Source organism: Melopsittacus undulatus, chromosome 6, assembly GCF_012275295.1.
Source record: "Melopsittacus undulatus isolate bMelUnd1 chromosome 6, bMelUnd1.mat.Z, whole genome shotgun sequence".
Lineage (NCBI taxonomy): Eukaryota > Metazoa > Chordata > Aves > Psittaciformes > Psittaculidae > Melopsittacus > Melopsittacus undulatus.
The window spans coordinates 36449731-36469310 of record NC_047532.1 but is presented as its reverse complement, the minus strand read 5'-3'; the positions used below and the strand labels follow the sequence as shown (position 1 = coordinate 36469310).

Below are 19580 nucleotides of genomic sequence, written 5' to 3'. Positions count from 1 at the left end.
TACCTTACAAGATGTTTTCATAAACACACTATATGCTGCACAAATTATTCAGATCAACCCTTCTTTTGTTAGAGACATTCCAATGAGCTCCCAAAAGCAGAGACAGTCTTTGCTGTCTGTATTCTGCTTCTAACAAAAGCAGCTTTGTTCCATCCAAAATGGCCTTGTCATGCATTAGAAGCCTGTCTTGGTGTTTCTGGAGAGTTTCCATTAAACATGTTCTAAGTCAAAGTTCCTAGATATAAGCTTTAGGCAATTTTGTCTGAAGAAATTTATCATTTCAGACTCTTCAATTCACCAGACTGATCAACCAAAACCACTGATAATTACATTCATACTCAGATTCTGTATTTTTAAGTAAATGCTGCTTGAAGTAGAGCATAATGAAACACATGCTCAATTTTATTATAATTTTATAACAAAAGGATGTATTTTGCTACCTTGAAAGACCTTGAAAATGGGAAGTGATAGTTTGAAGATACCAAGAGGCTTCTGTTCTAAAACCACTTTTGTTGTTTACACAAATGAGGTTGGAGAAAGACAGCACAAAGTTCTGTTACAGTTCAACAGTATTGCATAACTCAGGAAACAAAATATGTTTTCGTTTAAGTTTAAAAAAAAATTACAAATTCTGGTTTTACTCCAAGTTATAAAAATTCAAGTTCTTAAAGCATTAGACTTTCCCGACAAGCAAGAATAAGATTATAATTTTAGGCTAATGTGGTATTTTTCCATTCTTGCTCCCTACTCCCTCCCCCTCCCTTTAAGGACTGTAAATCAAAAGGGCTGTAAGATTTCCCCTAAAAATATTGCTCTCCCTACCTGCATCTCTGCTTTAAATATTTAAAGAGAGAAACTTAAAAGTTGATTTAATGATTTGGAAGACTTCTTCAACACAGGAAAAAAAAAAAAACAACACCCCCCTATTCACATAGCTATATTAGTACAGTTAGCTGTGTCTTATCGAAACAACCCAACAAGAGGCAGTGCCTGCAGCCCAGTTAAGCCTTTGATTTCTATTAAGCTCTCTAAAAAAAGATGTCAGTTCTCCTCTAACACATGATGGTTCTGCACCATCAGCATTTGTCTAGCAAAATATGGGCTCATGATATTTTAAACAATTCACATTCTATGTAAGGAGAAACCTTTAAAAAGTACTACTCCTGGAAAATAAGGACTCTGATAATCTGCCCTTCCTGACAACACAGCTGTTGTGCAACTCCCATTCCCGAGATGGCTGTGGCTTCAGACAATATCCTACTCCTGGCAAAAGATCTCAAGCCTAAGAGAGAAACAGAAGCGAAGAGGGACATGGAGAAATGAAGGTATACCAATTAAGTTCAAATAAATGTACAACTATTCTATAGCTCCTAAATTAGATTTGCACTTGACGAGATACTTTAGACTCCCACATGCATGCTCCACAAAACAAAATCTTATTACTGCAGAAACTTCAAAAGACAAAATCAAACTGCTGCAGAAGAGGTGCAACATTCCACAGACTTCATAGGGCTTCAGAGAAACACACACCAAGAAAGGACATTATCATGACTCAGAACATGACACTTGAGAAGTTCCACAAAGGTAAATGGAGGTATAACACTACATAGTTCAGAACATCACAGTTTCTACAAGAAGGTGACAAAATAGGAACAAACAAACAAACAAAAAAAAAACCCCAACAAAACAAACCCTAAAAATTGGCAAAGGTGGGAAGGAACAACTCCAGCAATATTCCCAGCCTTACAGATTCCTATCCAATCATTAGCCCCACTTCTGAAATGAGCCTAATATTTTTCTGTTCCACAGGTAGAAAGATACATTTAAAGCTGTACAGTGCTGTAGTCAAGATCAATCAGTGTCTTATCTAGGCCAATGTGCATCTTTTAGCCATTGTGCTATTTCAAATTAGAAAGAAGATGTAAGAAAAGCACAGACTTTATGTTTTAGTACTTCACCTGCTGATATTGCTATTAAACAGGCCAAGATAATGAACAAATTATACGAAAGTAAAGCCTTATTAAACAACTTTTTAAAATAGAGTTTTGAGTATTTATAACTCTGCAGTACACTGTGGAGTGCACATCCATATACATGTCCCATATTAAATAATGATGGCAGTAATTATCAGCAGTCATAAACAAGACTCTCCAGCATTCGTATCGTGGTCTGCCAACATTTCCTCTTCATTAGGCACTATTTGTAATGTATCCATTTTGCTTGTTATTGATTTGGTACTGAGGAAACTTGCCAAAGTGAAAAAAAGGAGCAAAAAGCCCAGCACAGCAGATCTTTTTTAATAGAAATACAAGTCTCTGGTGTAAGGTGCTGTGGTGTGCACAAGCACTGCTCTTAAACACTAAAATGCCTGTGCTGTTTACATAAAAGATACCACAGTCACACAGTATGCTGCAGTGCTGCACATTGAGTACTCCACAGAAAGTAAACAGTGATTCAGCTGATCAAGGAAATTCCTGGCAAGAGTCCATTCTTAAGAGCAAGTATGAAACTCTTGCTCAATTTTTCAGTTTAATAATGGCACACTAAGCATAATTTGGTAGACTGTAAAGACTAAGCTATGCATGCTTAATGTATCAACATTTAATTTAGGAACTGCTTAGATTTGAAGGATATTTATGTCTACTAAAATACACTATGTTCTGTCCTTCCCTACCAATTTTCAGATAAACTAATGTCATTCCTACCCAATTAAATGTGAACTTAAGCATAGTGGCACTGTGTTTCTGTCAAACTCGTGTGTGTCCACTTCTATTTGTATCTTCCATCTTCAAACCAGCATAACAGTTTTGGAAGAACAGTTGCCATTATATGTGATAACTTCAGACTTCAGTGAGAAACTTGCTTATATGTCCTAACAGGTATTAAAACAACTGGACACCTCCAGTTCAGCCTATCTGTAAGTGCTCCTTACTAAAGCAGTACAGGCAGAAGAGCAAAAACCCGTTTAACTTCAAAAAAAAAGAAAAAAGGAAAAAAAAAAGTATTCTGGTGAGAAAACCTAAGATTTTTTCCAAGAGCAAGATGCTTCAGACAACAAGAGTATAGGTAAGGCAGAGCCTTAGTCTGCAAACAATACGATGTATCATAAGTTGTACTAACCAAAGCTCTGCTATTCAAGGAGCTACCTGTAAGTTATATAAGGAAAATACAATGTAAGACAGGGCTTACTCATATTACAAAACCAGAACCTATGGTTAGCAAAGTAAAACTTCAGCTGTTTGTATTCCATTAAATGACTCTCTAGTACTGCAGAGCACATATATTCTGGTGTTCTCAAGAGAAATTCAAGTTCCACTCCCATTTATTTACAGCTTATCGAAAACTAAGACTCCATATATTAAGATGTGCAACATTTGACTTCTCAAAGTTAGGCCTAATTTTTTGCTGAATTTGCAACGTGGCAGCTGCTCCTGCATTTTGTGGTAACACCAAAGACACTGTTTTGCCTATTGCATTCCATTACTTGCCTGAACAATATTTTGGCTTCCAGTAATCACCCCTCAGGCATAATTAAAAATATAAATAAATTTATAATTACTAAACTTTAAAAATAATTTTTACGGTATATTTTTTAAAATGTAGACATGCATTGCTAAACTTACTTTTTGCTCGCTCCATAAACATCTGTGATATTGGAGAAGAGGTGATGGCTCTCCGTTTTGGTCATTGTGAGGCTCAGTTCCCTGGAATTTTTAAACATCCGGATCAGAATCTCCAAGCTCAGCAAATAAGAATGCTCAGAAGATATCACTTCAAATATTGCCTGCAAAGTGGAGCAAAGAAAGAAAAGGCTTACTATGGACTAGGCTTTTTTCTTTTGGTTTCTTTTCTGTTTTGTTAAAAGAAAATGTGGAGGAGGGGTGCAAAGGAAAGTTACTGAATGTAAGATAGCAATTACAACATAAACATTCATTTCCATGATAGCTGCATTGTTTACTTAGAAATGAGTGATTTAATACAAGGGGGGAAAATCCCACCAAAAGCTTTTAAAAAAGTCTATATTCAGACATTTCAATGCAACTGCAAACAAGAGGCTGAAGAACAAACCCCAAAACATAACACCAGCTGCAATCACTCCCCATTCCTAATCATGAAACATGGCATTTGCTGGTGGGTGGTTTGGTTTGGTTTCAAATTAAGAAACATGTATGCTTCTGTGGTCCACCTGGAAGCTTCTCTCAGTCATGCTACTGTTGACCAGCCAGTATTTGCTTTTTCAATTTTTAAACAGAAGCTGCCGAGTTATTTACCTGAAAGCATCATGCATAACTGAACTCTGCCAGCATCTGCAGAGAAGCAAAATTTTCCTTCATAAAATTCAGGCTTTTGTCATCCAGACCAAGCTGCAGGAGCTATGCGCAGCAGAGCCAGAAGCCTGGAGGCAGAGCAGACAGGACTGTCGGCAACCACCATCCCCTTCAGGCATTAGGGACCAGGCACCTGAGAGACACCTCCAGCAAATTCCCTCTCCTCCCACAAACAACTCTGTTCTATCACCTCTACCACTTAAAGAGTGGCCATGGTAACTTCCATCAGCTGGCTGACACAAAGCAGAATTTTAATAGACTTTGAAATTCACTTACTTGTTCCTATGGAAATGCTCATCCCATGTAAAAACCTATCCAGCTTTTAGACATCTTTCACCTCTCTAGGCTTTATGTGCAGTTGAACTAATAGACCTCTTATATGTACATACATGAAAAAAAAAATTCACTAAGCCCTTCTGTCAAGAGCTCCACCAAGTCACATTTGTCATCAGTGCTACCTTCCAAGCACTACTAACATAGAATTATACAATCAGCAGAGGTAGTAATATAACTTTGTTTTTAATGTAACTAATGTTAATACCTGTATCTATAATTTCATTAGTTATTTGCAACTAACTTCTCTAAGCATTCTCAAACCAAAGGAGAAACATGTACTTTAAATGACACAGTGCAGATATGCGTATTTAGAAAGGCTAATGCCCATGGCTCTACAAACAGAAAGTCTTGCAGCTGACAGTCTGGAGAAGGAGTTCACTCAGATGGTCTTACACACATGCAACAGAGAAATCCTGCTCTTCCCTGACCAGGTAAAGGCAAGGGAGACAATAGGCAGGTTGAAGGTAGTCTTCCTATTTCCAACCACCAAAAGAGACAAACCATAATAGGAAAAAAATGCAAAACATTCTCCAAGGGACATTTGTTCATAAGATTTCTTAGAGTTCCAGCCTACTGAATTCTGCTGGTGTTACTAAGGTAAGCTTTTAACCAAATACCATTTCTCTTGGGTATCCTGAATCTCATTGTTCCCAGGCTGTGCTTTGAAAATTATTCTTGCTTTTCTAAATAGTCTTCCTCAAGGAACTGGGATCTTAATAATCAAATAACAAGTTTTGGGTTTCTTAGAACAAAAAAAAAAAAAAAATTGCTTTAGCTGAAGCCTTAAAGGTTTATGCAGTGCAAACATGACTGCACTCCACAGAAAACCTGCAAGGCCATTATATAAACAAGCAAAGGAGGTTTAATGTATGTACCAATAGTCTATCTTACTATCTATATAAAAAGCTGAAGGGATCTGATGAAAGATACAGCAGCAGCTGGGTAACAGCTACAACATACTACATATTATTCTCAAGAGTCAAAACCACTGCACGAGGTTTGCAAAGGTGATGCTTAGAACACTGTTAAACTGTCTGCCAAGTCCATCAGCCTCAAGAATTTATAGAGAACATACACATTAACCAAACTCTGATGGCAAACCTACCCACTGTTCAACAAACAATGTACAGAAAGGTGCCCCAAAAGGGTATTTTGGCCTCTGCCTGGCAGTTATGTTTCCAGTCTTCAGTCTCACTGTATCTCTTTGGCAGCTGTGCTCACAAAGAAAGGATTTACCTAACAACTGTAGAGTTCTATGCCTAATTTGTTTCTACCCAGACATTTTTTAACACAGGCAAATATACAAGCTCTCCTATTATTGCTCTGGAGGGGTTTTATTCATTTTATTCATTATTCTGGAGGGCTTTTAGTGAGGACTCTCATGGATATCTTCCCAGTTTGGTAACAGAAAGTCATTAAACAAATTCGGAACAAAGTCAGACAAAGAAAGATTCTTTGCTTCTAATGTGTGAGGAGGGAGAAAGTATTATCTTACCACGACCCAAACACATTTTGGAGAATAAAAAAGATTAAGGAACAATCTTGACTTTGACATACAGTAACTATACCACCCCAACCTCTGAATGTGGTTTTTTTATCAGGTGCTTCCTAACACTGTTTATGAATGACTTCTGAAACCATTATGTGGTTCATTTGCCTGATAGCAAGGTAAGCAGAGGCTTGAATCTTGATGGACAGGAAACACTCTCAAAAGGCCAGATGCATACTGCAGTTTGTATACATATGGCACAGTTAAGAGCTCCCAGCTTACAACAAAAGACCAAAACCAATTTCAGTTCACATCAGCCTGTCTATTCTTTAGACAAAAGGTGCACAGAGAACCATCTCACTAATGTGTTGTGAAAGATGGTATGTGTATGAATGTATGACACTGACATTTAATCAAGGTAGTAAGGAAACATTTTTCTGCAGTGGCAATATGTTATAGTGGCAAAAATAATCTAATAGGCTGTAAAAAGCAATTTAAAGACTAGATAAACATCAACTGATAGCAAGCAATTTCAAGAAGTACTGCATAAGGAAAACTTGGTAGTACAACTACATCTTCAGAGTATTTAGACACCCTCTGAAAGAATAGGGCTCTAATATTCAAATAAAAAAAAAACCCTGTCAGGCTTGAAAACATTTTAGATAGCACTGAAGACTTCACATTTAAAAGGCATCTAAAGAACTTGTTCTCTTTGAAGGAATGTAAATATGACACCAGGAAACATAGGCTAAACGCAACTGAACGATATGACTGAAATAAATGCATCATGCCTCAAAGCTTCCCAGCAGGAGGAGACAAAAGCAGGACACACAGCCTGAATTGCTGCACTGCCTTTTCCCCAAGCAAAAGAAGACAGCTAAGGAAATGTAGTAACACTGTGGAAGAAACAAATACCAAACCCCAAAATGAACAAACCATTGCCTAAATCCCATACATGCAACACAAGATGTTTCTGTATTTCAGGTATGAACACAGCAGCTGTAGGTCACACAGCTAAATTAACATTTGAGGCTTGCTATATTATAAGCTTCACAGAAAATACCTGTCACGTCTCACTGGGCTATATTCACTGAGGTATGTCCTGAAGCAAAATGAAGATACTGGAACAAATTACCACAGCAGGAAATGCTAATGTTTCTATTAGGAAAAAAAAAAAACAACACTTGGTTTTGGTTTTGTTTTCCCTATTAAGGACATACCTCAAGAACTGCAGGGATATAGCTGGCTAGGTCACGCTATTCTTTTCAACACCTCTCATTCATTTTGATATAGCCCCTGTAAGTAAGGAAGGAGGGTAAAGCAGATCAAGTGGACAAAAGGAGCAAAGAGAAAGAGTAAAGCTAAAGAGGACAAAAGGAGCAAAGGAGAAAGACAGAGAGAGATAAGGTAACTACATCAGTAATTGCTGCTGTTGCCTGTACTGCTGCCAGCATGGAAGCACCTACTTCATTTCAGTGTGAAAGGAGAAAGCTTAGTTACACCAGATATACACTGCTTGCATGTTCAGAATTGTTCACAACTGTTCACAGAATTAGTTACAACTAAGGAGCATTGTAAAAAGCTGTTCTTTGCTCCTTACTGCTTTTAAAAATTTATGTACCACCTCCTACCTGCTGTGAACACCAGGTTAATTGTACACCTTCCCTGGCACAGCATGCAGCACTGAATGCTGCTGCCCAGTAGCCATCAACCAGGTCATGTCTGCTAGAGTGAGCGTATCTAGGAACCACTTCTCCAGCAAGACCCACAGGATGTTGGCAGGAGACCCATGGCAGGGACATATGCACATCAGAAACACACAGGTTTTGCTTGTTTTCCCTGGGGAGAGAAGATACTTCACTCCAGGTCAGGAAGCAGCATGGTGAACTTGTCTCCTTATCAACAAATAAAGAGTATTAAAACAGGCATACAGTGCACCCCTAAACAATCAACCAAAATGAGAGTGTTACTTCAAAAAGTACCTCCTGTCTTTTTCTTTCTTCCTGGCTGATTGCTTCTGATAATCCATTCTTCTTCACCTAAAAATATATATAAAAAGATAAAATTCTTAACATCTTTTGTAGGAAAAAATGTGATTTAAAAAACACCCAACAGGACTATCAAAACATCATACTAATAATTCAGCTGACACATCTGTTCACTTCAGAAAGAAAGTAATGAACTAGCAGAAATAAGAAACTGACTCAAAAACATCTCTGATTTGACTTATCAAAACCTAAATAATTTTATTAAAAACTATCCCACAGCACAAACACAGAACTACTGCAGCAAGAACATGCATGGTCAAATCACCATCACCATGCACAACATCCCTGGATTTTACACACACTGAAACTACTTTCTTATTTCAAGATAATTTCCTGACTGACAGACACATCACAAGGTTTGTTTTCCAAGTCAGCCTGACACATCTCAGTGTATTCATTTGTTAAATACACCTAAAGATGTAGACACCTTTGGTGTTGGCCAAAATATTATTCCACAGGAACTCCAGCTTTACTCTAAGCAGACATGGAGAAGTCCTATATTTCCATTCTTAACCCTACAATGCCTCCCCCCACTTGGCACCCTAAAGCCTAGACCAGCCAAGACAAGTCTGTCCCAGCTCTCCACAGACAACCATTAGGAACTGCAGCTATAGCCATGTTTTCCACACCCTGAAGCCACACGCCCAGCTACCAAATTCCACATCAGAGACCCCTGAAGTTTATTTGTGCCTGGTGCAAATCACATGCATTACACCATTTAACAGGAAAGTATTCAAAACCAAACCAGAAAACAAAGCACCAAGGAGGGACTGACTTCAAACATTTCTTAGAGGAGTGTTGAACATAGGACCCCAAATCCATAGGGTCATGAGCATACAACACACTGGACCTGGGGAGGGCAGAAAATCCACTGCACTTCACTATGCATCTGATACTACTCCATTTGCAGAGCAAATGTCATGGGACATGAGACCTAGCAGATGCATACAGATTCTCTCTTTTTTTTAAGGTCTTCTCCAAAAGCTCCTCATGTACTATTGTCAAGAGTGTTGTCTTCTTACTCTACTTGTTCCCTGGAATTTTAAAGGATATGTTATACCTCATTTTATTCCTGCATACCAGGCACCCAAAACTTGGAGAGCAGACTCAAGAGTAAAGATGGCACAACATTTAAAAGTGCTGTGCTTTAGTTTGTGTCCACACCATAGTATATACATACATGTATATACTTACAAAACCAACATAAATATTCCAGAGTCTGAGCAGTTTTTCTTTTGAATAAGAGTTACAGATTCCTGTCTCACCACAAGCATACACTTCTGAATACCAAGCTAGGACTGATTAGATGCCTTTCTACTACACTCTTAAGGTACCTTTCAATCAACAACCTGAAAGCTTTAAAGCACTGACTAGGAAGTACAGCATCACTTTTTTTCTGGATGCAGTGGAAGACATTTCTAAAAATATGCCAACACAGGAAATACCTATGAACATATCCAAGATATTTCAATGCTTCCTGTTAATACAGCAACTGCAAATTTCCTGTGGGGTCAGTGTGACAACTGCAGTATTCTATTCAGAAAGCTGTAATTGTGTTTCGTGATCATTATTTTGTCATACATGGGTGTGTACATACAAAGTACATATTAATGTAACACAGTAATAAACAAATGGCTCAACCTTGTATTCTTAATCAACAGCAAGACTTTCGAAAAGAAAGAGGCCCAAATATGGAGACTATTTTTGGCATACTCTATGAAAGAAAATTCAACTCCTACTTTTGAAGTGTCCAAAATGTTTTAGCTGAAATAGCCTAAAAATCACATCTGTGATACTGTGCAAATAAAAACTTAATATAAGCTAAAAACATAACCGGGAAGAACAGAAGAGGCCCAACACTACAGCTACTAAAACCTTACTATCACACTGGACGACCGTTTTCCAGCAATAAATTATGACTGATTAAACCATGGAAATAAGGAGGAAAGGGTAACAGAACAACAGATTAACTCAATGGTTATGTACAAGAAGTTCCTCCAGAATAAGGAGGCACAGCAGTGGGAGAATTCACCAGAAGTAATTCTTTGAGAAATACAGTTAAGAGGTTGCACCATAAAACAAACTGAACATCCACCCTTTGATACTGGGAGAGAAACAAGAGCTAACACAATGATTTGCCATGAAGTTCCTCAACAGCAAAACAAGGTAGTTTTTGTTTGATGCCACAGAGACGAGACAACCATGGAAAGGTGACACTGAGTAACCTGGTAAAGCAACTTGCAGCACATTTCTAAATTAACGAAAAAAATCACACCTATGCTTGTCCCAGATGAGAGAAAGATGATCAGAAAAACAACACGTAAGATGACCAAAGCTTGGGTCAGTCAGAGAGAGAACAGCTGAGAGAACATGCAAAAATCTCAGTGCAGTGCTACATAAATACATGGAACCTACTGGGCATGAAATGGAGGACTCAATCCTAAAACACCCATTTAGTATTAAACACTTCAACAATTATGAGCAGTACCCAGACCATGGGATATCTGTTTCCAGTGCTAGATCTCAAGAATATCTGTAAAAATTCGGCAGCATTGACAGTAGTAATGAAAAGTGAGCATGTATCATTCTCCAGGCTGGACTGTAATAACATGGAAAACCAGACATCAAAGTTAAAAGTCCACCAGTCTGATGCCATAGTCAAACTCTGCAACAGGTTGCCGAGGGAGGTGGTGAGGTCTCTACCTATGGAAATAGTGAAGACCTGACTGGACACAGTCCTGGATAACTTGTTCTAAATGGCTTTCCTTGAGCAGAGGCAAGATAACTCAAGAGGTCCCTTCCAAACTAACCACTGCTGTGATTCTTCGCATGCACAATAATGCACATACTCAGTACCCATACCCACCAAATGCTGCATTTGTTGGAAAGTAAACACATTCAATATAATGCACAAGTTAGTATTATTGCTTAGGATCTGCTGGAAATTCTTCAAAAACATTGCAAGATTCTATTGGAATACATCTTGGAAATACTGGTCATGTTCCCTAAATTAAACTTTAAAATTAATAGATGAAGGTTGGAAGGAACAGAGATAGTAGATAAAGTAGCTCGTTACATAACCATCTACTTAGATACTGCTAGCTGAACTGGTCTTACATACTACTGTCTGATCTGTAATAGGAACCTAAAGAGGAAGAGGGTTGAAGAGAAAAAAGTGGAATGAACAGGGTTTAAATAGCACCTTTAAATGTCCCCTTAAAAGCTCAATCCTAGTTTCACATTTGTGCATACACTGCAGGAAGACAGAAATGCTCTCTTTTATTATCAAAGGATTTGACAATTCCATACAGCTGTCAAGCCTATATGGCCAAAGAAACATCCCACAGAAAGAGTGGATTCTTTCTCCACTTTCCCCTTGCTTTCCTAGCATAGTCACTGCTAACAAATACCGTAAACATAGTATTTTCCTTCTTTCCTAAGGTATGTTGAAACCATTTTCCAGATGACTTGCTATTACAATTCCACATTCACTGTTTAATACACATTGACAATTAGTAGTTTTTTCAGAGTTATAAGCCCAGATACTATGAGATTCAGATTCCCATATTTTGTTTTCACAGTGCACTACCTTTTCCCATATACTTCTCACTTTCAACCTTGTAAATCAAGTAAAGACAATGAGGAAGTTTTCTGTGCTAGAAATCACAAAGACACAAGTTGGTTTATATAACTGTGAGCATGGTACAGGAAGGTTCGCTTACTGAAATGATCTTTATATTATTTTGGTCTCATGACAACATAATGTTTTTGAAATTATTGTTATTACTGAATAGCATTTCTTCCAAAATACTTCAGCTATGAACATAACTGCTAGCTTGCCTAGGAGGCAGAAGAAAAACTCCAACCTAGTTGACTTCATTATAAGCAAACATTTTACAACGTTAAGCACATCTTTTCAAAACCACATTCTCATATTTTCTTTATAATTACTGAACTAGAGGGATTCATATTTCAATATCTTAAACTGCAAAAGATCATCAACATCTCTAAGAGAGCTCTTCTAGACAATCTAAATAGCCTTAGAAGATCTTGCTGAGGCTCAGTAATTAATTTATATTGGATATATATATAGCAAATGACCCCAGCAGTACAAAGATGAGGTTCTACATAATGCTACAAATTATATACACAAAACCCCCCCAAATCCCAAATGCTTCATTTTAGGGATATCCACCCAGAGGCCACAAAAATGATCAAAGGATAAAATTAACCACAGAAACAAAGACTTTTTTTTTGTTTCTTTCATCTCAAAATCATGCATACAATGAAAACCTGTAAAGTATTAACTAGTATCATTAATTTGCCATCTTATTAGGAGGGAAGCTAGCAAGTTTACTGTACTGATTGAAATAGGAAATTCTACTTTGTTTAACAATGCTGCTAAGAAAAATCCACTGCAGATGCTTCACAGACTCTGCTTAGCAGAATACTGCCATCTAAAATGGTTTCCTTTAAATATATCCTGTCAAACCAACTTGAAGCAGGCTTACAGCTATTCAGAACAATTTGGCAGAAACTTGCTTGCAACTAACTGAAGCTTTTCTTTAGTATAATTCACCCTTTTAGTGAACTCACACAAGCACTCCCCCCCCACCTTAACGAATCAGTAAAGTTGTGTCGTTGCCAAACACAGGACCCTAAAATTAACTCTCTCAATTGCACAGAAACAAAAACCAGTAACTGATTGGGACTTCCATGTTGTTTTTACAAAAAGAAAACTAAAGCTTAGCAAAAAAAAAAAAAAAGGGAACAGGACTAAGTCCCATTTAAAGTCTGGTCTGCACTGCTCCAATTCACTGAAAGCAAACTATGAAGAACAACAGAGGAATGACACAGATTTCACTTCGAGTTCACACACTGTTAGGATGTATAACTGCCTTTTTGGGCTTTCTGACCATAGGTCATTCAGAACAGCCAGATGCAGCACCATGCATGCCTGTGAACCATAACTCTCCTAAGGACCTGCAGCAGTATGGCCAACACTGCCACATTTGTAATTGTGTGTAAACAAGAGACATACCTTTTCTTTTTAAACTCTGCTGGACAAAAAAAAACCCACAAAAACAACAACAACAAGCAAAAAAAAAATCAAGCACCTTAAAAGTGTACAAATATTAAGTCCTTTACACTTCAAAGTTGTATTTAATTTAATCTTAAAATGATACCGAAGTTTTTTTCTTGCTAATTTTAATCACATACTCCAACCAGTCTGTGGTGTGGCTACAGGAACCTACAAACACCTATACTAGAAAAAGGGAGGTGTCAGGTAACCAGAGAAACTGATTCTGGCAGGAGCATCAGTCTATACCTACTAGCACTGACTGTTAAACAGGATTTATGCTTTTCTTAAGCTGTTGGAGTTACCTTATATAAAACCTAGACAAAAGCTAAATTGAGACCTCTGTATTTGGATTAGTAATATCTCAATAGTTATAAGGTTGTTGGGGAAAAAAAAATATTCAGAGACATTTTATATTTTGGAAGAGAAAAGAAGGTGACAAACTTCATCCAAAAACTCAAGTAGCAAGTAAAGAGACTTGCTTCAACAGATTCTTAGATACTCTGTCTTTGTCTGGCTACGTGATGATCAAATACTTACAATGGACAGTTGACTCCATGTTGATCTCAGGGGCTTACAGTGAAAAACAACCTTTTCATCTGATTTCTGCTCTCGGGGCTCAGAGTCTTCATCGGAATCTATGTCCAAAGCTTTTTCTTTATAGTTCTGATATAATACAGCATCTTCTATAAAACAAGAACAATATGTCATTAATTGCTAGAATGTTAGCTTGGTTGTTTTCATAAAAACTGTAAGTGAACATCTAAACAATGAAAGAAACCAAAATGTCAATGCGCTGTTCACAAACTCCACAAGACAAAGATAGCATCTTATTTAGGATGGACAATGGTGCAGCACAGTAACAATGGATCACTGTACCGCTACCAAAAAGATCCACACTGACTGAATTAAAGAACAGATGCATCCTTTGTCAAGAAAAAGCAGAAAACAATTTTTTCTTCCTTGGTTTGCTGCACAATGTTTCATAATTAGCCAGCAATTAAAAATGGAACAAGTGTGTCAGTAGAGTCACTAATCTGGAGGTCTAGCTATTTTAATTTATCAGACCATTGTAAATCCACTATCCATAACAACTTTGTCAGCTTTAAATTACCATCTTTGCATTTCACTTAAGAAGGTAATGATCCAAATTTCAGCAATATGAGGTCAAGTTATTCCAAACAGAAACTTCCAAGCTTGCTTGGATAAGCAGGAGACCTATGAACCTTGAGACAAAATATATTAATATGTATTTCAGTATTAATTCAGTAATTATTCAGTATTAATTAATATTAATTCAGTAATATCAATGGCAAAAAAATGCAGGTGTGGAGCATACCCTTTCCATTTCCCAACCTCCTTACCACACACCCTTTTTAACAGCAGTCAGAAAAGGACGGAGAAATTTGAGGCCAAAATAACAAAGACAGATTAAGTGCTAAGAAAGCAAACTCTAAACAGTAGTTCAGAGACAGGCCAGGATTTGGACAATAGCTAATCTTCCCCTACAAAAGAAAGGGGAAAGAAGCAAAACGTGTAGCTGCTCCATGCACAGCTGCAACTCCTGAGGTCTTGTCTTACACCAAGCTGGCTGGATCTGTTTCACCTGCTCGGACCATATAGCTGTGGCTGAGTATTACACAAGGTCTGGCCTTTTGTATTTGTTCTTTGGAATGTGTCTGTATAGTTTATACACTTTTAAGTCAGGAAATTGTGTTCAGCAACTGAATTCTGAGAGGCATTACAGATAAAGTTATTAGTTGGGATCAGTCCAAGATTGAAGGGAACCACTGGAAGATAATCTAAAAGCATCATCAGGAGATAGCATTAGAAAGCTGAAAGTAAGGTAGGATGATGCAGACAGGATAAAGTGGAATGTTTTGAAAATAGGAACAAGAAGAAAAGGAAGGTAACACAGCAGCTGAGATGACCTTAAGGAGGCATCTTGCAAATAAAAGCCAAGAAAGTAGCAGTTGTTACAATGAAACTGCCATGGACTCATAGCCAGGAAAGAATTTTTTTCTTGTCAAAATACTGGGAAAAGCAGCAAACTTGGCAAAGCCTGGAACTAACAAGTAACATCAAAAAGCAAATACAGGGACAACATTCTTCTGACAAACTTGAAACTTGTAGCAATAAGAGTATTACTAAGTAAAAGAATTCACCTCAGCACCCTTGCTTTACAAGGAAAAGAGTGAAATAGCTGCATGAACCACAAACTCAGGGAGCAACAATTCAGGCATTTGCTGCAGGTGTTTACCCCAAACCCATTAGCTGATGCACAAAAGTTACATCTTGCACCTGGGAAGAGTCACCAGGTACAGGCAGGAAGGCAGTGCCAAATGGAGAAATAAGCCTCATCCATGTAATTCTGAAGAACTGTCAGAGCTGAAATGGACACATTGGTCAGCTTATCTTCCAGGAGGGATAGGCGTTTGAATTGAAAAGAAGCCTCTAAACCCCAGTTTTTAGCCTGTCATTCTGTATTCTTTTAATTAGTCTCTAAAGTATGTCTAGGAAAAAAGTTATAGTTCCATATTCTAGCCAGTTTACTGTAAAGCAAGGAACTTAGCCTTTGACTACACGTGAAAGTGTGCAAAAGATCCTGAAGTTCAATACGCTCAGTCACAAGAGAAATATCAAGTCTGTACAGAAAAGGACTTACCTTCTCCATCGAATGTCCCTTGTCCTTTCAGCACTTTCTTCTGATGATTGTAACAAGAAAGAGACAAATACACATTAAAAGAAGAAAGCAAAAATAACCAACAGTAACAAGAGCTTCTGTTTTATTTGATACTTAGGCACCAAATTGACAGACCCTAATCTATAAACTTCTGATGTTGGACACCTTTTCATGAAAATGTTTCCACACAGAAGGTGAAAAGCTGCTCCGTTTTCCTTCTCTTGTGCGCTCTTTATACGTATTTGTCACACATGCTTCATTTTCCTACGTTTCAAAAGCATAGCATACTACTAGCTTTACAAGAGTTCAGTGAACTCTCAACTTGTCCACTGTCACTGGGCCTTTCTACAAGGACACAAGGTGCAGGACTGAGCAGCTGCCACTTTCCACACACTCTACAAACAACAGCCACATCAAATATTCTGTAGACTAATGGTAAGACTAAAGAAACCCCTGAAATAAAACAGCTCTTTTGGTGCAACAAGTCTTATGGTCTAAGAGGTCTATTTAAAAAAAATACTATCAGCAAAAAGAGTTTAGGGTGTAAGGACAGGACAACATCATGTCCTCCTATTTTAAATACAGTTTACTGTTATAAATCTGCTATCAAGCCAAAACAAACCACACCTCCCTATGCTGCAGGAGTTCACGATTTAATCAATTACTATTCTACCACTTGTGGCATTTTCACAAACAATAATTTTTAATTTCCCTGAAAATTTTCATAGAGCTGATCATTATTTCAATAGCTACAGCATTAGCCCTCAGCCTGGAGTACTTTATTACACAATTCCAAACTGTGCAGAACGCAACCAATACATTTTTAAAGTAACAAATTATATTTAAAAAGAAGGAATATAAGATTACTATATTGTATGTTCAAGTAAAAAGATTATCAGGAAGTCTTTACAATTTTAAAATACTAACATTCAATATAGATCTGCTACTCCTAAGGGATTACAACCAAAAACTATAAACAGGCATCCAGCTTTTACTTGCAGGGATTGAAATTAAAGCTACAAAAAGATACCTGAAGTGGTCTCTACCAATTAAAAACCAAACCAACCAAACAAACAAAAAAAACTCCACCAAAAGAAAGTCACTCTGATTTTTAAAAATATTTTAAAAGTAATGTCTCAGACAGAGGAGTAGAGGAGAATGCTACTACTTCAGCAGACTTTATTGTGTCTCTATTACATTGTGGGTTTTTTCAGGTTTTATTATTACTTTCTGGAAAACAGGTTTTAAAACATCACCTTGATTGTGAAAAAAAAAACAACTCGATATGCTGGGGAATCCAGCAAGAAATGCAGCATGAGGCTGTCATTAACATAGTTCGGAACTGCCCAGATTTCCACAGTATCATGTCCCTGAAGCCTCTGCCACTTTACTTTGAAAGCAACACTTGGAAATGACCTGTGAGACTCCTCCATATAAAGTTCGGTGGTAGCAAAAAGAAAACTGAACCCCCTCCACCATTTACACACAAGAGAGACTGCAAATTACACCCCAGTGTAGCCTACACCACTCGAATCCCCATGCCACTGATCAACACAACTTACCTTTATCCTCCCCAGGCTCGAAAATTTCTCTTTATCTTCAACAACTGCTTTAAGTATGGGCTGGGACATTCTGTTCTTTTTCTTAAAATTATTAGAGCTGTCGAAGTCCACACCGCTTACCACCGCTCTGCGGTAGGATGTTGACCTCAGGCCTCGACGCAGGGTCCCTGGACTCTCCAAGTAGCCCTCAGTCTCTTCCTCAGCGTCGGCAACCAAAGGCACGCTGAGGCTCTCCACCATGCTGCGGACCTTCAGCACTCTCTTGCTCATGTCCACATTCTGGCTATTGGCTTTACTCGTTACCTTTATTTCGGAAGCCAAACTCTTGGGAATGATCTGCTGCGTGCCCACTTTGAGAGCGGCGGGGCTGTTGGTGCTCAGGATGGCAGGCTGGTCCCGAGGGGATGCCGGCCTCTGAGGAGGGACCCCTTGCTCTGGGGAAATCGCCTGGGAAACCGGCGGCCCTTGCTCTGGTATTTTGGAAACCCGGCTGCATTGCAAGGGCAGCGCTGCCGCTTTGCTGTTACTGGGGGAAGGCGTGTTTCCAGTAGGTGAGAGCTGAGGGCTGCCCGTGAAAACAATCCTCTCTCGCTGTGGTGAAAGTGCTGACTGACTGGAAATCTTGAGGGGCCGACCCAGCTGGCTTCCCGGTGAGGTAATGGTGCCGTTGGCAGTAACACCGACAGAACTGTTCGGGACCATAGAGAGCACCTGGGAGGACCGCTCAGGGGAGACCACTTGACGGGCTGGAGGCCGCACTGTCCCGTTGGACACCGATCCCATGCTGGAGCTGAAAAACAAGGGGCTCCTCCGGAACGCTCTGCTGCCTGGGCAGGTACCGACGGTGCCGGAAGGCTGAGTTATGGTGAAGGTGCACCTGTCCTCCACGGGAAAGTCGGTGAAAAGCACCCCGTTGGGGCTCTGGTACGACTGGGGCCGGGTCTTGGTCCAGGCACGGGACTGCGGCCGGGGGGTCGACCTCCTTTTCCACAGCGGCGCCGCCTTGTCGCTTGAGAGATCCGCCTCGCCTTCCCCATCCATCGTCCGTTCCTTCGGGCCGCCGCGACCTCCGGGCGGCGGCAGCACCTCCCGCCCGCCACCACTGCTCCCTGCAGTTCGACGAAGGAGAAGCAAGCGGCACCTCTCCTCAGGCCGCGGCAGCCCCGCCGGCGCGGCGGGCGCCGGGCCGTGGGGGAGGGGAGGGGCAGCGACACCCCCGAATCGTACTCACGCAGAGCTTCCCGCCGACAGACGCTGATCCCAGCGCGAGTAGCCCGCGCTGAGCCGCCGGGCAGGGGAGGGCCCGTTCACGGTCTGCCCGCCCGCCCACGGCCTCACCTCATGGCAGCGCCCCCCGGGGGCGGGTGGACACGGCCACCTCCCCGCCCCACCTGCGACGCGCGGCCTTTCCGTCGCCGGCCATCAGCCCTGTGGCTGCAGTTACAGCTGCGCTGTGCCCGGCTGGCCCTCCACGGCCCAGCCCGGCCCCGCCGCCGGGCTCCTCCCCTGCCTGTAAAGCGCGGGCCAGCTCCGGGACGTGCAGGTAACGGCGGCAGGAGCGATCGGCCTCTAGCTGGAGCTTGTCTGGGCCTTAGTGAACCGTAACCCCGGCAAAGCGCTTAAGGCGCGGCTGGCAGCGCAGCGCGGTCTCGGAGGAGCCCGGGCCCGGCAGCAGTAACTAGCGTCACACCTCACCAACAGCTAAAGTAGTTTACCACAGCGTTACCGTACACTCAGGTGCAGCACGGGCAGGAGCAGCAATGAGACCAGTTCTGGTGAATGGAGAAGCACACCAGCCTGCAGTGTACAAAGCCCCTCTCCAACCTATAAGGACAGCCCCGGCTGGGCTTCTCACTGGAGGAATGCACAAGTACCTCCACACAGGGAAAATGTTTGATTTTATACTTGACAGATGCCCTTGTGCAGCCATCTGATCCCCGTGTGCCAACCTGAGCAGAGGCTGGCACATTCTTGCTGCTCCTGTGCTTGCTCATTAATGAGAGAAAGCGTTGGACTTGGCCAGCTGGAGCTGGCTCACTGCTAAAGAAGCACTG

The 19580-nt window shown here is 40.2% G+C and overlaps 1 protein-coding gene across 2 annotated transcripts in view; it reads right to left on the bottom strand.

Annotated features, from left to right (window-relative positions):
- ARHGEF26 (Rho guanine nucleotide exchange factor 26) overlaps positions 1–19007 on the bottom strand; it is a 59077-nt gene extending 40070 nt beyond the window's left edge. For both annotated transcript variants that reach the window (XM_005141997.3, XM_031042706.2), the window contains exons 1-5: positions 17527–19007; positions 15947–15986; positions 13822–13967; positions 8136–8192; positions 3624–3784 (exon numbers count right to left, since the gene is read on the bottom strand). In XM_005141997.3, the coding sequence (XP_005142054.2) occupies positions 3624–3784; positions 8136–8192; positions 13822–13967; positions 15947–15986; positions 17527–18567 (1445 nt within the window). In that variant the 5' untranslated portion in view covers positions 18568–19007. The remainder of the gene's footprint in view (positions 1–3623; positions 3785–8135; positions 8193–13821; positions 13968–15946; positions 15987–17526) is intronic.
- Positions 19008–19580: the final 573 nt, after the last annotated feature.